The sequence below is a fragment of the Ornithorhynchus anatinus genome, chromosome X1, assembly GCF_004115215.2.
Source record: "Ornithorhynchus anatinus isolate Pmale09 chromosome X1, mOrnAna1.pri.v4, whole genome shotgun sequence".
In the NCBI taxonomy this organism is placed as follows: Eukaryota; Metazoa; Chordata; class Mammalia; order Monotremata; family Ornithorhynchidae; genus Ornithorhynchus; species Ornithorhynchus anatinus.
The window spans coordinates 17,311,622-17,329,975 of record NC_041749.1 but is presented as its reverse complement, the minus strand read 5'-3'; the positions used below and the strand labels follow the sequence as shown (position 1 = coordinate 17,329,975).

Below are 18,354 nucleotides of genomic sequence, written 5' to 3'. Positions count from 1 at the left end.
CATCACTGCACACCAGGTCCATAACTTGTTTTCCCATAACCATGCACAAGGCCTTCAGGATCTCGCAAGACAGTTTCCCCAACAAGTCTTAGACATTACTACAAATAAAGTTGCGTGGCACATATACTGGTGCTGCTGGGGATCCCTGGTGATGGAGCTGGGATTAGAACCCAGCTCCTCTGACTCCCAAGCCCACAATCTTTCCACTAGGCCATGCTGTTTCTTTATAAGTTATGTATGGGAAAAATACATGAACCCTTTCAATAAGAACAAGCACTAATGTTCTGTGGACTCTTTGTCGCCTTCTCATGTAGCCCATGATGGACAGGAATAAAGCTGATGAACTACCCAAGCTGCAAGTTGGTTTCATTGACTTTGTCTGCACCTTTGTGTATAAGGTAGGCTCCGCTTCTTTTTCTTTTTTTAAATGGAATTTCATAGAGGAGCAGTGTGGTTTAGTGGAAAGAGCAGGGGCTTGGGAGTCAGAAGGTCATGGGTTCTAATCCCAGCTCTCCGCCACTTGTCTGCTGTGTGACCTTGAGCAAGCCACTTCACTTCTCTGTGCCTCAGTTACCTCATCTATAAAATGGGGATTATGACTGTGAGCCCCGCGTGGGACGACCTGATTACCTCGTATCTACCCCAGTGCTTGGCACATCGTAAGCACTTAACAAATACCATCATTATTATTATTATTATTATTATTATAAACCTCACGGACAGTAGTTTCAGATCATGATCCTGGAGCGGGCCCGGCTGGAGATAAAACAGTCCGAGAAAGCCGGCAATTCGCTAAAGTTGCTCACGTGGCCAACACGGAAGGTTGTGTACTCACCCGGGAATTTACACACATGAGTTAGTTGCCACATTTCTTCCTAAAGTTCTCTGGATCTGAGAGCAGACTCACTTTCTTCTAGGAGTTCTCCCGATTCCACGATCAGATCACCCCCATGCTAGAAGGAATCACCAATAACCGGAAAGAGTGGAAGGCCTTGGCCGATGAATACGAGGCCAAGATGAAAGCGTTGGAAGAAGAGAAACAGAAGCAGGAAACCTCCAAGAAAGGTTTGTGAATCAGACTCAAGGCTTTTAGACTGCCCAGAGTTCTAATGTCTTAAAGCTACTTTCCACCCCGACGGAGCTCAGCAATATATTCATCACCAATTCTGATCTATTGGAAAATGCTGAGTGCAGAGCACTGTGAAGGGAGCAATGGAAAAGAGAAAGAGATTCAATCAATCAGTGGTATTTCTCGAGTGCTTACGGGAAAGTACACAATCCCTGCCCACGAAGAGCTTACGTTCTAAAAATATGTCGCTGGAAAACTCTTTGAGGCTTCTATTCTAAGAAAAATGAAACTGGTAAAGAACAGGCTGAGGTAAATGGGGTCTCTCTCTCTCTCTCTCTCTGTATGACATTCTTCAAACATGAGTTTGGAGGGGCATTTTGGTCCCTTTGTCTCCTTAACAAAGTGAAGGGGAAAGTGAGAAGGGACTGAGTTGTCAGAGAAAGATAGAGGAAAATGGGATGAGGGATGATCTATCAGTTGGGTTGTAGTCTCCCAAGCGCTTAGTATACCATACTCTGCCCATAGGAAGCACTCAGCAAATACCACTGATTGATTTTTGAATTCAAACGTCAGTGCAAGTTTAATGACATTTCTGAGTGACCTGCTTGGGTTAACGTGGTAGCCGTTTAGATGGAGAAGAAGGGGCGGGTTTTAGTGATTTTGTTGAGCGCTTACTGTGTGCAGAGCGTGCTACTAAGCACTGGGGAGAATACGACAGAGTTGATAGATACGTCCCCTTCCCGAAATGAACTTACAGTCTAGAGATGCTCCTATAATCTACAGTCTGCTTTAGACAGGGTCATCCATTATTTGAAGAAAGTCCCCTGCCCATGGAAAAAACACGTAGATCTGTGATTTCTTTTCCCTGCAAAGAAGCACGACATCTCGCTCTCAAAGCTTCCTACAGAACGCAAGTATCCCTATCTTTGACCTGTTGAAAGAATCTAGCCAAGTCCCCCAACTTTATTCCCTTGGCTGGAAAACCGGGTGGAGCATCTATTAATCCTTATTTTCTTCTTTTCTCATTTGCACTAATAATAATAATTAGGGTATCTGCTAAGCACTTACTGTGTACCAGGCACTATTCTAAGTGCTGAGGGTAGATACAAGGTAAGGGGGTTGGACTGTCCCTGTCCCACATAGGGTTCACAGCCTTAATGCTCATTTTACAGATGAGGGAACTGAGGCATGGAAAAGTTAAGGACTTGCCTAAAGTCACACAGCAGACAAGTGGCAGAGCTGGAATTAGAACCCATGACCTTCTGACTCCCAGGCCCGTGCTCTATCCATTAGGCCATGCTTACATAAGTTCTTGTCACCCCTGTGTTTAGAAATCGAAAACCCAGTTATTTTAGGATTATAGTCTAGCTGTATGAACTGGGAATGCATTCAACAGCTCCGTCGAAGGTTTGAACTAAGACATTTCAAACTCAAGAGAAAGGCTTTCTATAAACTCATATTTCTTCTTTATTATTAGACGCTCATATATTTAGCACTGATAGCAGTCCATTTTTAGGGCTACTGTGGGTCCATTCAAATTTGCACAACGGTAGTAGATGGATCTTTTGGAAAGCAATCCAATTGGCCATTAGCCAGATTCCCAGGGAGTTTTAATGCCACATTATGGCCTATGGAGGTGGGCCCAGTGGCAAAGGAAAGAATGAAAGAGAGAGAGGATGAAATTAAACTGCTACGATCACTGATTTTGCCTTTTCTTTTTGAATTGCAGCTGCCGCTGGAAATCCAGCTGGAGGGAATTCTGCAACTGGAGAAGGAACCACACAGTCCAAATCATGTTCTCTCCAGTAGCAAAGGCTACTGGAAGCGGAGTAGCAAAGATTACTAGAGAAGCGGCATGGCCCAGTGGAGAGAGCGTGAGTCTGGTAGTCCGGAGGCCCTGGGTTCTAATCCCGGCTCTGCCACTTGCCTGCTGGGTGACCTTGGGCAAGTCAGTTCACTTCTCTGAGCCTCCGTTACCTCATCTGTAAAACGAGGATTAAGGCTGTGACCCCAAGGTGGGACAGGGACGGTGTCCAACCTGTTAGCTAGAATCTACCCCAGTGCTTAGTACAGTGCCTGGCACATAGTAAGCATTTAATAAGTACCATAAAAAAATGCCTGGCTATATTCTTCCTATTGAATACTCCTATGCATGCTTTTGCAAGGTTAATTGGGCAATTGCTTAACAAATACCATAATTATTATTATTATTATTATTAATTATCATAGGGACCACCAGGACAGCTGCTTCATGACTCCATGAGTCTCAATGGCCCCCTTCTTCATTCCTTTAATCAATGGTATTTCCTGAGTGCTTACTTTGTGCAGACCACTGTACTAAGCAGGAAAGTACAATACAATAGAGTGGGCAGAGGTGAACCCTGCCCACGAGGAGCTTACGGATAAATTCCAGATAGGGGAAATAGTAGAGGGTAAGGATGTGTACGTAAGTGCTGTGAGGCTGGAGTAAGGATAGTAATAATAATGATGGTATTTGTTAAGCGCTTACTATGTGCAAAGCACTGTTCTAGATCGGTGCTGAAGAGGTACACAGCCAAGTGCATACTCAACACAGAGGGGAGGGCAAATAGGGGAAATAGACTGAGAAGGCTTCTCGGAGGAGATGTGGTTTTGGTAGTTTTTTGAAGAATAGGAGAGTGTCAGTCCGTCGATTGTATTTATTGAGCGTTTGCTCTATGTAGAGCACTGTACTAAGTGTTTGGGAGAGAACAGTGTATCAGACACATTCCCTGCCCACAGCGAACTTACTGTCTAGAAGACTGTAGAGTGGTGAAATGCTGGATAATGCAAGGAAGACATGGGCTCGGTCACAGGATAGTTGAGATTGAGGTAGAGAGCTCTTAATGGATGGGTTATAGTAGGAGTTTAGTGAGATCAAATCCTTTAACCCTATGCCGTTTAGAGGCTGTTCACCGGGTATCACCTCCCCGGTCACGGTGGTTCTTCTGTCCAGGGTGGTACATGCCCCTTATCAAGATCTTCTGGGACTAAAAGGGGCCTCAGGCTTCACTTCCCCAAGCATTTCCAGCTCACAGTTCCTCCTCGTGGAAGGCATCGCACCTCTAACTCTGCCCTGGGGCCCCGGGAGAAGTTGTTCTGCTGCTGTTTTTCTTAATTTTAAGTGAAAAGCTATTCACTTAAACCTCAGTGAGGTTTAAATTCCAAGGAATTTAAGGAAATTCCAATTCAGAAGGACCTCACTGGAAACTTCAATTTCTTAGGCAGAAAAAAAGAAAATCTTCAAGGACCGAATGCAGATTCTTTTGAGGAAAACAGTGAAAGAGTTAGGTAAAGGCAAGCTTCAAAGTGCAAATACCGAGACCTACAGATTGCGGGAGCCAAACCTCACAATAGCTAAACACAGGGACTGATTACCTTGTATCCCAGTGCTCAGTACAGTGCCTGGCACATAGTAAGCACTTAACAAATACCATAAAAACAAATGATAAACAAATAGCTTGTATTACCATGACCAGTTCCCTCTCAGGGTTGCATCTGGAGAGTTTCCAGTATTCTCCCAGTTTAGGATATGGGAGGTAGAGTCAAGCAGAGGCATACCCATTTCGTTCCTAGCCTGGGCAGTGGCTAGGGAGCGGCAGGCCATCTCCTACAAGTCAAAACTCCCCTGTGCTGGGCAGCAGCGGCACGGGAGAAAGTAGAGGGCGGAGACTCAAGTTTACTACGCGGAAGGAGGCGATGGTAAACCGCTTCCGTATTTGACCAAGAAAACTCTCTGGATCCACTACCGGAACGATTGCAGATGGAGAGCGGGGCGTTCTGGGAGAGAGATGTCTGTGGTGTCGCTATGGGGCGGAAATGACTCGATGGCATAAGAGAAGACAAGATCATTACCAGAGAAGTAGCGTGGCCTAGTGGATAGATCATAGGCCTGGGAGGCAGAAGGGCCTGGATTCTAATCCCAGCTCGGCCACTTGTCTGCTTCATGACCTTGAGCAAGTCGCTTCACTTCTCTGGGCCTCAGTTACCTCATCTGCAAAATGGGGATTGAGACTGTGAGATCTCATGGATTGTGACCAACCCGATTAGCTTGTATCTACCCTAACGCTTAGAACAGTGCCTGACACATAGCTTAACAAATACCACTGAAAAAAAAAATACCACAGGCAAGAGCGTGTCTTCAAGAAATGCGAGGCTGAATTCAAGGGTGAGAGATCCATAATGGGGCATCCGTGGGAAGGAATAGGGATGTTGAACGGCACATGCCAAGGATGATACTGAACAGAACCACCATCCAAGCGACCTTCGCCCTATCCATCAGTGGCATTTATTGAGAGTTTACTATGTGCACAGCACTGCACTGCGCACTTGGGGGAGTACACTACACATCCCTTGCCCAGAACGAGCTTTTAGCCTGTTTCCACTATGTTATCCCTGTTGAAATATGGCATTTAGAAGAGCCCATAGAATTCCAGTGTTCCATTTCCTTACAATAAGCTCGTTTTGGGATCTGTATTGACGTATTTCCCCTTCCTTCCCCTTTCAACTGCTGCTAAACACTGGACGGATGGGGGAAGAAAGAGAAGCAGCATGGCTCAGTGGAAAGAGCCCGGGCTTCGGAGTCAGAGGTCATGGGTTCTACTCCCGGCTCTGCCACTTGTCAGCTGTGTGACGGTGGGCAAGTCACTTCACTTCTCTGTACCTCAGTTCCCTCATCTGTAAAATGGGGATTAAGACTGTGAGCCTCATGTGGGACCACCTGATTCCCCTATATCTCCCCCAGTGCTTAGAACAGTGCTCTGCACATAGTAAGCGCTTAACAAATGCCAACGTTATTATTATTATTATTATTAAGAAAGGGAATCAGTACGGTCTGGTGGGATTGAGAGTTGCGAGACCTGGGCTCTAATCCCAGCTCTGCCACCTGGCTACTGTGTGACCTTGACCTAGTCACCTAGCTTCTCTGGTCCCGTTTCCTCATTTCTAAAACAGGGATAAAATACCCGTTCTCCTTCCCACTTAGACCGTGAGCCCCATATGGGATGGGAGCTGGATCCGACCCGATTCTCCCTGCGTCTATCCTAGTGTTTAGCATAGCGCTGAGTACATACTAAATGCCTAACCAATACTATTCTACTATGATTAACAATGAATACATGACTCGTTAACCCTTGGAGATTCTGGAGGAAGGATAGAATTTAGTTCCATTCTGCATTCTTTCACAACTGCATGTCCTGAGGGAACACCTGGGCAAACCCTGCAATCGACTTTCTCCTCCCAAGACGTAATCAATCAGGCACTTAGCAAATACCAACATTATTGAGAAGCAGCATGGCTCAGTGGAAAGAGCAACGGCTTTGCAGTCAGAGCTCATGGGTTCGAATCCCGGCTCGGCCACTTAGCTGTGTGACTTTGGGCAAGTCACTTGACTTCTCGGTGCCTCAGTTACCTCGTCTGTAAAATGGGGATTAAGACTGTAAGCCCCACGTGGGACAACTTGATTCCCCTGTGTCTACCCCAGGGCTTAGAACAGTGCTCGGCACATAGTAAGCGCTTAACAAATACCAACATTAATCAAACGGGCCCCTGACTGGAGGCAGCGACTATTTTCTTTGAATGCAGTGTCCGGGGCATTCCCATTAAGGAGGATGGGCAGGGATGTGTCTGTTGATTGTTATATTGTACTCTCCCAAGTGCTTAATACCCTCTCAGGGTCTCATCTGGAGAGTTTCCAGTATTCTACCGTTCGACTATGGGAGGGTGAGTCAGGCAGAGGCCAACTCAGTCCATTCCCAGTTTGCTAGAGAGTGGGAGGCCATCTGCTACAAGTCAAGACTCCCCTGTGTTGGGCAGCAGCGACAAAGGGAGAGAGTTGAGGGCGGAAACTCAATTTTACTGTGTGGAAGGAGGCAGCGGTAAACCACTTCTGCATTTTTACCAAGAAAACTGTGGATTTACTACCAGAATGACGGCAGACAGAAGCGGGGCATTCTGGGAGAGATGTGTCCCTGGCGTGGCTACGGGTCGGAGACGACGGCATAGGACAAGTGCTTAGTACAGTGCTCTGCACACAGTAAGGGCTCCATAAATACAATCGAATGAATTAATGAATTTGGTTTGGGACTGGGCTGGGTCCCCAGGTCCCTTGATGAGGCCCCTTTCCCTCAGGAGCTTTAACTCGGGAATTGTTCAATTGTATTTATTGAATGCTTATTGTGCGCAGAGCACTGTACTAAGCGCTTGGAAAGTACAATTCAGCAACAGAGAGAGACAATCCCTACCCTGCAATGGGCTCACAGTCTAGAATCGCCTTCTCTTCTGCTGGGTGAGGAGGAAGAGTTAGTTGGCCGATGCCCTCCCCCACCCGAGCTGAGGACGGGGTGATGAGGGGTTCTGACGTTTTATTCGGGTCCAACCCAGGCAAGCCATCGATTGGGCAGAGCGGGGGTGTGACTGGTCGTATTTATCCCCCAGGGCACATCCCGCAAAGAGCACACCCCCAGATGGTTAGAAACAAAGCCAAACCAGTTGGGAAAAGACAGCTCCGCACCCAATTCTGGGCTGATCCGGAATGGCTGCCCCACCCTAATTATAACCCAGAGGACGGAGGAGAGGAGAAGCAGCCTGTTGTTACACACTGCAATTTAATAGGGTTGTTTTTGTAGGTTTTTTTTAATCCTAAGGCTTTTGATGAATGGGCCAGTGGTTGGAATTGCCGTGAAAACAATTTTTAAAAGAGCAGTTTACACTTTCTCCTTCAGAATGCATTTCGCTCGTACGGTCCTCCGGCTTGAAAACAGCTCAGCCCATTCACTAGGAAGGGCACGTGACTCTGCAGAGCAGATGAAAAGCTCTGCCTTGGATCAACAACCTAATCTGGTCTGTTAAAGGCCCTCCCTCTCAGCCGGTTTGGACTGGGAGAGTCAAGGAGTTGAATCCTACCTCTGCCCCACTTTTAGGTGGAGGGCAGGTGGGGAAGGGGAGAAGGGGACTGGAACACAGGACGCCCCAAAATAAAGACGTGATTGCTCTCGTCCCTCCTTCCTTCATCCATTTTTTTGTTGGGCCCAGACAATTTCTCAGTGAAAGGAGCTTATCTCTATCATCCCACTGACAGTCTCTGTCTTCCCACCCCCATCTCCTACCTGCTTGTACCTCTATCACACCGACGTGAAACCTGGAAGCGGCGTGGAGTGGTGGATAAAGCACGGGCCTGGGAGTCAGAAGATCATGGGTTCTAATCCCAGCTCCGTCACTTGTCTGTTGTGTGGCCTTGGGCAAGCCACTGCACTTCTCTGTGCCTCAGTTACCTCATCTGGAAAATAAAGATTGAGACTGTGAGCCCCACCTGGGCAGGGACTGTGTCTAACCCAAGTTGCTTGGATCCACTCCAGTGCCTGGTACATAGTAAGCGCTTAACAAACGGCACCATTATTACTACTTTCGTTTTTATCGGAGGCAGAGATGCTTTTATGATGGTGGGAGGGCCCGCCTTGAGGCGGAAGAGAGCGCACACCAAGCTTTCTGCGTCACAGAGGAGAGGCAGGAGGGAAGCAGCGTGGCCTTAGACAGGCAGAGTGGCCTAGTGGATAGAGAAGCAGCGTGGCTCAGTGGAAAGAGCCTGGGCTTCGGAGTCAGAGCTCATGAGTTCGAATCCCAGCTCCGCCGCCTGTCAGCTGTGTGACTGTGGGCAAGTCACTTCACTTCTCTGTGCCTCAGTTACCTCATCTGTAAAATGAGGATGAAGACCGGGAGCCCCACGTGGGACAACCTGATTCCCCTGTGTCTACCCCAGCGCTTAGAACAGTGCTCTGCACATAGTACGCGCTTAACAAATACCAACATTATTATTATTAGAGCACAAGTCTGAGAGTCAAAAGAACCTGGGTTCTAATCCCGGCTCCACCACTGCTCCACTGTGTGTGACCTTGGGCTAGTCACTTCAGTGGTCTGTGCCTCAGTTACTTGATCTGGGGATTATGACTATAGGCTCCACACAGCACAGGGACTGGGTCCTACCTGATTACCTTGTCTCTACCCCAGTACTTAGAACAGTTCCCGGCACATAGCAAGAACTTAACAAACGCCATAAATAAATTACAAAAGACAACAACAAGGGAACATCGAGGTTCCATTCACAGCTCCATCACACAACCTTCACCCACACAGGAACAAACCCTGCTTGTTTCGGAGCACCGCAATCCGAATGCAACGCGTGACTACTAATGAACACAACGTTTGCCAGAGGAGGTGTAGAGTTTTCCTTTTTACTTTATAGTATATTTGTTATAGTTTATTTTTAGGCAGATCACTTCACTATTTACAGTACATGAGCGTAGAGATTCTACAGTCTTTGTGATGTAAACAAGTAACTCCAGGCGGGAGTCTGAAAAGAGAAGCCAGTTCCGAAGTATTTACAGAAGTTAAAATAGAACTTTATGCTCACGGGATAATACACAGAGCGATTTGGTTAAATTATCTACGAAACTATAGAATCTGACAATGTAAAAATACAAGAAAACATTTTCTCGTTTCGAAGGTAGACAGGTAAATCACACCGGAAATAAAATAAAAATAATAACAGAAACCGGCATAGACACCTAGGCCGTTTAAGGTTAAAGTATAGCATATAAATAAGGACACAACGGAACATATGGAAAAATTAAGTAAAATATAAAAACCCTCTACCAATTAAAAAAAAGCAAAACTAAAAACTCGATTCTCAATTATTACTGGTGTCCTTAAAAAAATTTAAATTTAGCTTTTTTGTATAAATAACAAAGCAGATGTGTCCCTTTTATAGGTGAAATTCTTGCACCTTTCTCAAGAAATGCATCAATTTAATTTTTCACATTTACTCACACACACACACACACTCTTTGTCTCTCTCTCTCTCTCTCTCTCTCTCTCACACACACACCCCACCCCATGCTGTATTTACCTTGTTTAGCTCCTTAATAAATAATGCCCCTTACAGTACCACTTGGGGAAGTAAAAGCTGTTCTTCCTTAGCCAGGGCCAGATTCCAGAATTTTGGTGAACAGCAGTAACACTGGGAAACTGGAAGGCTAACCTCGGCTACGTATTGCTCAAGATTGTCAAGGTCGGGCTGCCACGGCGAGAACCGAGGATTAAGGCCCATCTACAGGGGATGCTTCATTCAGATTGCAGAGCAATGAAGAAACAAAGGTGCTAAAGAAAGCAGGGTCGGTAAAAAAGGCCTGGTGTCCTTAAGAGAGTGCTCACAACCAGGGTCCGTAGTGTTGCACTAACGGCAGAAGAAGGTGGGGGGCTGGGTTTGGGGTTTCTCAGCTGGTGTTTTGGAGGGATGTGTTCCTTCTAGGAATAAATTCCACAGAAAACCAGCTCCCAAGCCCACCTAAGACATTCTCAGATTCCCAAGGACAGACTCCTTTTCGAACAAAACAAATACTTGAGCAGCCCAGGCTGGCGAGCATGGGGATTTTATGACTTAATTCCTGATAGGCAAAGCATTTGAAATCTAGTTCACTATAAAAACTTTATCCCTCCCCCATCACAGCTGATCGGCGGCATCTTTATTGAGCAGCCACGCTGTGCGGGGCTGAACACGGAAAAGACTTTGGGTCCGGGAACCGTCATCTCTTCCCTTAATTTCAATTCCCTTCAAGAGTTCCTCTAAGAGCGCTAGGAAGGAAAGAGATGCCCGAGGGCAGGTCAAGCTCAGACCTACTCTTACAAAACCCCAAAAACATGAAGCTCCATCTTTTCCATCTTTCAGGCAAGTGGTTAAAAAACCGAAGGATCTCCCCAGAGAACACCTCTAGTCCTCTTCAGGAGAGATGAATCAAACACATGAGGGCAGGTGCACATAATAAATATTCAGATTGGTAAACAATCACAGGTTTACACCTCCTTCACAGAAGTGAATTCCAAGTTTCCAAAATACGCTGTAGGCCGTGCCCAGGACCTTCCCCGATGAGGCCTTCTCAGCAGATCCGTAAAATTGCCAAGGTGATTTTTCAGTCGGGTTCATCCTGTCCGGCTTTAGCTAGCTCGCTTGGACCTCCTCCCACGAGATGAAGGTGAACTGATTCAAGAAAAATGGGTTCAAGTTTTTACCCTCTCACTATGGCTTGAACTACGCATCAGCCGAGGAAAGGTCGATCAACGAAGCATGTGGAACTAGTTTGTTTCAAAGCGAGCCGGGTACTCTCTGGGGGCTGTCCCCGCTTCACATGAAGTGTTGCGCCAACCACTTTTTCTACGCATCCACGCAGTTGGTACTATGAGGCATCGGGATTAGATTATTTTATAAAATTCATCGCTATCCGATTCTAGAGTTTTGTATAGGGTTTTATAAAGTGCCACACTCGGGTTTCTTTTCTAAAAGATCACCTCAAAATAAAAGATTCCAATCCCTGCTTTCTCACCCTGAATCCTCTTCCTCTAGACTGCAAACTCATGGTGGGCAGGGAACATGTCTAAGAAATCTATTATATTGTACTCTCCCAAGCGCTTAGTACAGTGCTCTGCACACCCTAAGCGCTCAATAAACACGATCGAGTCCCCTTTCTGATCTTCACCCCCCAGAATCACTCCAACAGGCGTTGGAGGGAGTTTTCACTTTTGTAAATGACCAACTCGGACTGGAAGTGCTGACGGGGATGGAAATAGACTGTTTAGACTGTGAGCCCGTTGTTGGGCGGGGATTGTCTCCATCTGTTGCCCAATTGTACATTCCAAGCGCTTAGTACAATGCTGTGCACACAGTAAGGGCTCAATAAATACGATTGAATATAGGGGCCAAACGTTCCATGTTGAGCCCTGATTTTAGCGGGGGCGGGACTCGGGAGGGGACAGGCTCCAGAAGGCAAACACGCCAGGAAGCTGACCTTTTGAGTCTTTCCGACATCGACTCTCCGGTCTTGTGGGAGCCCTGGGTTGAGCGAGGCCGGAAGTACATGCAGATCACGCAGCTCCTGTGGGCAGTTGCCCCCTCACCACCCCTGGGTAGTGGGCCCCCGTGAGAGCCTTATTACTTTAGCGTGAGGAAAAAGAGCTCATCTGGCCCCATCTGTTTTCCCACGAACGTTAAAGAACCGGTCTTGACCGAAAGGATTAAACCAAGGGGTGGGGACCCCGAGTCCAAACTATAAAACGTTCGGCTGACGCCGGCACGATTTGCGATTCTCTTACGGTCTTTTACACAGGCCCTTAATAATCTCCCCAGGGCTAAACCGTAATACCGTTTAACTGGCTGCACTCGAGTCGACCTCCTCTCTGTGGCACCACCGTCAAGAGCCCGGACCTCGATTCGGCCTATCGCACCGATCTTATCAAATCTATCTTTTCTCACAAGTAGGGCACAGACAGACAGCTCTTCGGCCAAGGGAACCGTTAAAGTATCTTTTCCGAATCCACTTCCCGTCCCTTCTCCAGGGTCACCCGGTAACGGAGTCCTTCAAGCGAAGGACCGAATCTAAAAGCTGGCTTACAAAAATAGAGCGAGGAGCTTCTCCGTCCCACCCGAGTGATACGATGGAAGTAAATATGGGCAGATGTGCTTCACAGTTTTAATAACATCCCGTTCTCGAAAGCCAGCGAGTCGAGCCTCGAGTACCGGCCACGGCTGAATGCAAATCACATTCCAAACCACCGACCCTCCCGTAAAAATCCAGCAGTCCCAGAGTTTTGGCCACCGAGCCACCCCCTCCGCGGCCCGCCGACCACAACGCCCCTCCCTCGGGAGACGCGGCGTGAGCGCGTCTCGGACACCCCGTGCGTATTGCATAAGTCTCGGAGAAATCTCTCCCCTTAATATATTATAGGCGTCGGGCAATATAAAGACCACTTATTGCATCTCTTCCTATCCTAGGATTCCAGTACTGATTGGCTCTCGGAATTACGGACGTTCTTTCCCCTGGCGTGAAGGACGGTCATTCTGCTGATAACCTTGGGCCACAGCGAAAAGTCCAGCCTCCGAAAAGCACGGTGAGATGGAAAAGCCCGTATAGAGGACCGGTGTTTCTGAAGTGAATGAGCAATTCAGACCAAAGGAGACCTTCTAGGGACCAGGATCCTTAGCTGCATTCAACCCATTCACATCCTTAAGCGTTTTGATGCATTTTCCTTCTGCAACCAAAGCCCAAGCGAGAGCTTTGATTCAGCCTGGTACTGAGGAAGGAGATGGAAGAATTCCACTTAGCAATTTGATCGTTTTTCTGAAAACATCAGCACAGCACAGACAGTACGACCCACCCTAATTGTGTCGCTATATACACATTCTACGGTATAGCTGTATAGCAATCACATGTAAACATCATTGTTGTGAGGAAATACTAGGACCGAAAAAGGCAAAGCTACGATGAGGTGATTGCCAAAGTCAGTTTCTCACACGGGATTAGCAGGTACTCTTGGGGCATCTTGGTTTACAGGTCAAGAAAGCCTTTAGCAGAGATCATGGCTTTCCAACTGGAGGATCTAGGTCCGGTCAAGGTGCTGTAACGCAATTTGCACAGCTTGGTTAAAACACATGACGATACGCTTGTACAGACTGAGGAGTTATTTTGAAGGACACCATTTGGAGACCGATGATTCTATGGCTGGTCATCGGAAAGGCCCGAGGGCCCTACCCTTGTAACTTGTTAAATCGTCCACCGTCGCAAAGTGAACGGATACTAAGCGGTAGCTACCATGCTACGAGCTCGCATGTGCCCTACACAATCAAGCAGTAAAAAACGGAAATACACTCCATGAGATGGTTGGCGGGGGGCGGGGAAGGGCGTGTGCGTCCCGGATCTAAAGCCCGGCAGCTTAAATGGGAGAAATGAAGTCACCTTAAAACTGGGATTTGAGCTCATCTGCTCTGAACGGCGCTAAAACCATCATAACGCATCCAGCGTTTCCACCCGAGGCTGGATTCTCCGGTTCTCTCACTAGTGGTATAGTATTCTCTTCTTTAGACTCCAGGTGCCACCCGGGGACAGGGTTTTCCCAAACCTACCCCTCTAGAGGGTTTCGGAATCCTCTGGAATTGAACTAACCTCCCGGGATCCAGGCGCTGCACTTCTCTGATAATAATAATAATTATGGTATTTGTTAAGCGCTTACTAGATGCCAGGTAAGGTATGGGCACCGAACATTGCCGGGATCAGGGAACGGAGGCCCAGGCAAAAGTCAGGATGGCCTCCTCTTCCTCTGAAAGTCGTGGACAGGGTCGGATACACCGGGTCCCAGATGGGGCTATTTGGCACGTGGTGAAGAGTCACCGGAGGCACCCGTGATGATCCAGGGCAGAGTTCCAGGCACAGGATGAGCCTTCCCCAGTCAAACTAGGTCAAACCCAACAGGTGGCAACCATGGAGCAAAAGATTTCTTTTGTCTTCCTACAGGTATGAGCTGGGCTTCCTCCCACCTGCCTCCCACTGAAACTCCAGTATGGCTTTTCACCATGGCAAGTACACAGACTCAGGATCCAGATTTGAACACATCCCTATATCCCGTCCCCAAGAACTACTTGCTTTGGGGATTCTGTTTCCAGAACCGGGAGAGAGGACACAGAATGGTGTTAAAGGGATACCCTAGGGAAAATTATCTGGGGGTCCAGCAGATAAACTGCTTCGACCACGAGCAGGTGAGCCTCCATAGCAAGCTTAAGGCTACTCTAGACTATTGCTTCTGAGTGGTTGAATCTCTAGGTAAAAACAAGTCTGCAGTGGCTATTAGAGCGGTTAGCAACGAGTCGTTACGGTTCATGCTCGACAGGAATCTTTCCTTGGTTCTTTCCCTGCCTCCGATCCACCTGCCAACAAAATGTGTCAGTGACGCTCTGTTCCGGGCTAACGATCAATCAATCCGTGGTACGTATTGAGCGCTTTACTGCTTGCAGAACACTGAACTAAGAGTTCGGGAGACTAGGCTGCCGGACTTCCTGTCTGGCAAAGGCTTCCGATCTTCCTGCTTTCCTCGACCGTTACATGGGAATTAGAGAGGTCGGGTGTACCGGAGCTAAAATATCCAACCGTTCCAGACCCCGCTGTGGCCTTGTGACTTAGGGAAGCCATCGGCGGATGAAACCCTGGAGTTCTCCATCGGTGTTGGGCTGCCGAGGCCGGCTGAGCCCCCGGTTGCCAGAGAACGCCTCCCACCCACACTGCCGTCCTGGGGTTTAGGGAGAGGAGGGGGGCCGTTGCCGACCGAAAGAACCTGGAGGCGCCCACAGCTAACTACGAACGCAACTGGAGGCAGAGGTGTACGAGATGGAGGGGCCTGGACGTGCAAACCTCAGCCGGGGATACTTGCGTGCCCCCGGCAGACCCCTAGGCTTTGCTGGCCTGTGGTCCGAGGGAGGGGGAGGCTCTTGGGAACGTCTGGGATCCCAGCTGCTTCCCAGACATCATAGGCCAGAAGGGGAGCCTCATCTGTAAGACCCGCTGTTATCAGAAATCTCTACCCAAGAACAGCCCCGGGAAAAAGGGTAATCGCGGAGCAGACGTCCTATCGCTTGGCAAAGAATGTGCTCCGATTCCCTCCCCCGGGAAAAGTCAGAGTGCCACAGTCCAGGGTCCGATAATTAAGCAGGCTAAATGTTGGTCATCAGACTCCTTTGACAGGTCTGATAGCTTTCCCTCCGACTCTAGCACCTCTTCACCCCTACCGCGTAAACACCGGAGCAGCGTACCTTCCGTGCCTTGGCAATCTCCCATGGCTGAAAGGGAGATCGCTGCCAACGACGGTCCAGGTTCACCCTCGTGCCCCTGTGACCTGGGAACCAAACAAACACCATCGCTTTTTCCTGCGGGGCCGGAGGTTTCACGTGGCTGCGTAACCACGGGACTTTGGGTTCACTCTCTGAGCGCTGTACCCTCTAAGCCACCTAAAACACTCCCGAAATCATCTCTCTATGCCCGAAAGGGTTGGAGCTGATATCTGTGAGTTTAGCTCCCGTGGAGTTCGGGATAGATGAGGGGTTGAAATCCCTCAAGGGCCTCCTGCTTTTTCCTTTCACTTAAACCTAAGTCTAGGCCGTCCCTGTACAAGGCGTCCCTTCCTCCGGATCAGCGGAATTAGCGACAAGGCTTTCCTGAGGGGCTCGGGCCAATGGTACTGCTGTGGCCATTTGGGATTTGCCGCTCTTTGAGAGGCCCGAGATTTTGGAGAGAATGAGGGGGAAGATGAAGAAGAAATGAAGAGGGGGCCCTCTGATGAACAGAAATGGAAAGAAGAGCTACTGGCATCCTCGACCCCGTGAGGCTCGGAGAAGAGCTACAGATGCAGGCTGTGACGTTTTTATTCTGGGAGCAAAAACTAGAGGAAAGGGTACAGAGTTGGCCGAGGGCAGCATCCCACCTCTGGACACTCAGGGAGCCCCAGCGTCCGATTTGGGGCAGGGAGGCGCAGGGAGAGCCGGGAACAGCCGGACGATGTTAGCCCCCGTCTGAGAATCTGAGAATTGTTGCCGAATTGTACATTCCAAGCGCTTGGTACAGTGTTCTGCACATAGTAAACGCTCGACAAATACTATTGAATGAATGAATGAATCCGGAGAGGGCCCCGACAGTCAACCGTCTGGGGGTCACCGCTACCCGGGGCGGCCTCTCTTGCCCCGAACGAATTCCTTACAGAGCAACCAACCGTTATAACACCCAACCGTCACCAGAGAAAGCGCCGACACCGTGTCGTCGGCAAGGCCTCGGGAGGCCCGCCTCGGTTACACTCGCCCCCGGCCCTCTCCTCAGCCACGGGGGGTTGGCCGGGGGGGGGGGAGATTCCCGGGGGGGGAACCGCCCCCGGGGTCGGGCTCACAAGGGACGGTGGGCGTGGGCCGGCCCGGCGGTCGATTCCTACGGCGGAAACCGGGTGACCCCGGCAGACCGGCAGGGAGCGTGGCTTTGGCAAGAGGGCCCACCCGCTCCCCCGAGGAGGCCTGAAATGCTCCATCGCCGAGCACTGAAGGGATAAAAGCAGCTTCCTGATGATCTGAGGACACCCTACTAGGCGGATGCTATCTGCGCAGTGGCAAACACCTCATTACAGTGCATAGTTAAAAATCAAGGAAGCAGTACAATAAATCTGAAGTACAGTACATCTGAGCCATAAATACATTATTTTTTAAGTATATACTTTTTTCTTCTATTAAAAATTAGTTTATAATCCTGATTCTATTCACAACCGACAGTTTCATCATCACACGCTACGGACCAAAAAAACGGTATGGTGAACACGGCTGCGACTCCACGACGGAAGGGGGGATCGGAGGGTGGTGCCGGGAGGGACGGCGGGAGGGGAGGAGGAGTGGCGGGGGCGCGAGGGGAAGGGAAGGAAGGGGTGTCGTGAAGGAGGGACCCGGGGGGAGCGAGAATAGGGTGACAAGGCTTACAGGTACGCCCCAAAACAACCAATCAGAAGCAAGGGTATTAAAGTGTGGCAGTGGAACATTAACACCATGGAAACTCACAGACAGAAGCAGCTTTTGTTCAATGTAAACATTGATTTAAAGGGACAGCAGTCTCTTTTTTTTTCTTTTCATATACTTAATAATTTCTTTGAAAACGTAAACATATTGGAAGGGCCTTGACTGAGGTATTGAGGTATTCCTCGAAGGTTAAGGCTGTTATCGATGCAGGCTGCGCTGGGCCTCCTTTAGTAAGCTGTCGAAATCCATGGCCTCATACTTGTTTTTCACGGACGCTGGGGAGGGCTCTTCTGCATTGGAATCTGCGGAGGGCAGGGACAAGAGGATACAGCGTCAGAGAGAGAGATCGGAGAGACAGAGAGAGGGAGCGGGAGAGGGGCCGACTCGTCTGGGGCCCCCGACGGAAAAACGTGGTAACGAAATGTTCGGTTCCTTTGGAAGGGGAGCCTGACTTTGAATGGACTTGACTCGGACCGGGAACTGAGGTGTCTGTTAAGTGCTTACTATGTGCAAGCACCGTGCTAAACGCTGGGGTAGATACAAGTGGAGCAGGCCCGGTCCTGACCTCTTCAAACTATCCCATTGGGAAGCTTTAAAAGAAGATGGTTTTAAAGAGCGCGGCCCCGTTCCCCAAAGTCTGGCCCCTCTTCCAAAGATACGCCGACATAGCCCACTGAGCTAGGCCCTTCCTTAAGGATCAATCCTTCCTTAAGGATCAGTGGTGGTCATCTGAACGCTTACTGTGTGCAAAGCACTGTACTAAGCGCTTGGGAGAGTACCATACAACAACAGACAGACACATCCCCTGCCCAAAACGAGTTTGCGGTCCAGCGAATGAGCTTCCAGACTAGAGGGTAACAGATGGACACTACGTCTCCCGGTTATGCGACTCCAAAGACTGAATCACTTT

The 18,354-nt window shown here is 48.8% G+C and overlaps 2 protein-coding genes across 3 annotated transcripts in view; one reads left to right on the top strand and one right to left on the bottom strand.

Moving 5' to 3' along the window:
• PDE6A (phosphodiesterase 6A) overlaps positions 1–2,978 on the top strand; it is a 55,652-nt gene extending 52,674 nt beyond the window's left edge. For both annotated transcript variants that reach the window (XM_029051433.2, XM_001506033.3), the window contains 3 exons: positions 315–398; positions 918–1,065; positions 2,799–2,978. In XM_029051433.2, the coding sequence (XP_028907266.1) occupies positions 315–398; positions 918–1,065; positions 2,799–2,878 (312 nt within the window). In that variant the 3' untranslated portion in view covers positions 2,879–2,978. The remainder of the gene's footprint in view (positions 1–314; positions 399–917; positions 1,066–2,798) is intronic.
• Positions 2,979–9,299: 6,321 nt separating this feature from the next.
• The window catches only part of PPARGC1B (PPARG coactivator 1 beta), an 81,599-nt gene continuing 72,544 nt past the window's right edge, over positions 9,300–18,354 (bottom strand). Inside the window, exon 12 of the mRNA XM_039910156.1 lies at positions 9,300–17,746. Coding sequence (XP_039766090.1) covers positions 17,643–17,746 — 104 coding nt within the window. The 3' untranslated portion in view covers positions 9,300–17,642. The remainder of the gene's footprint in view (positions 17,747–18,354) is intronic.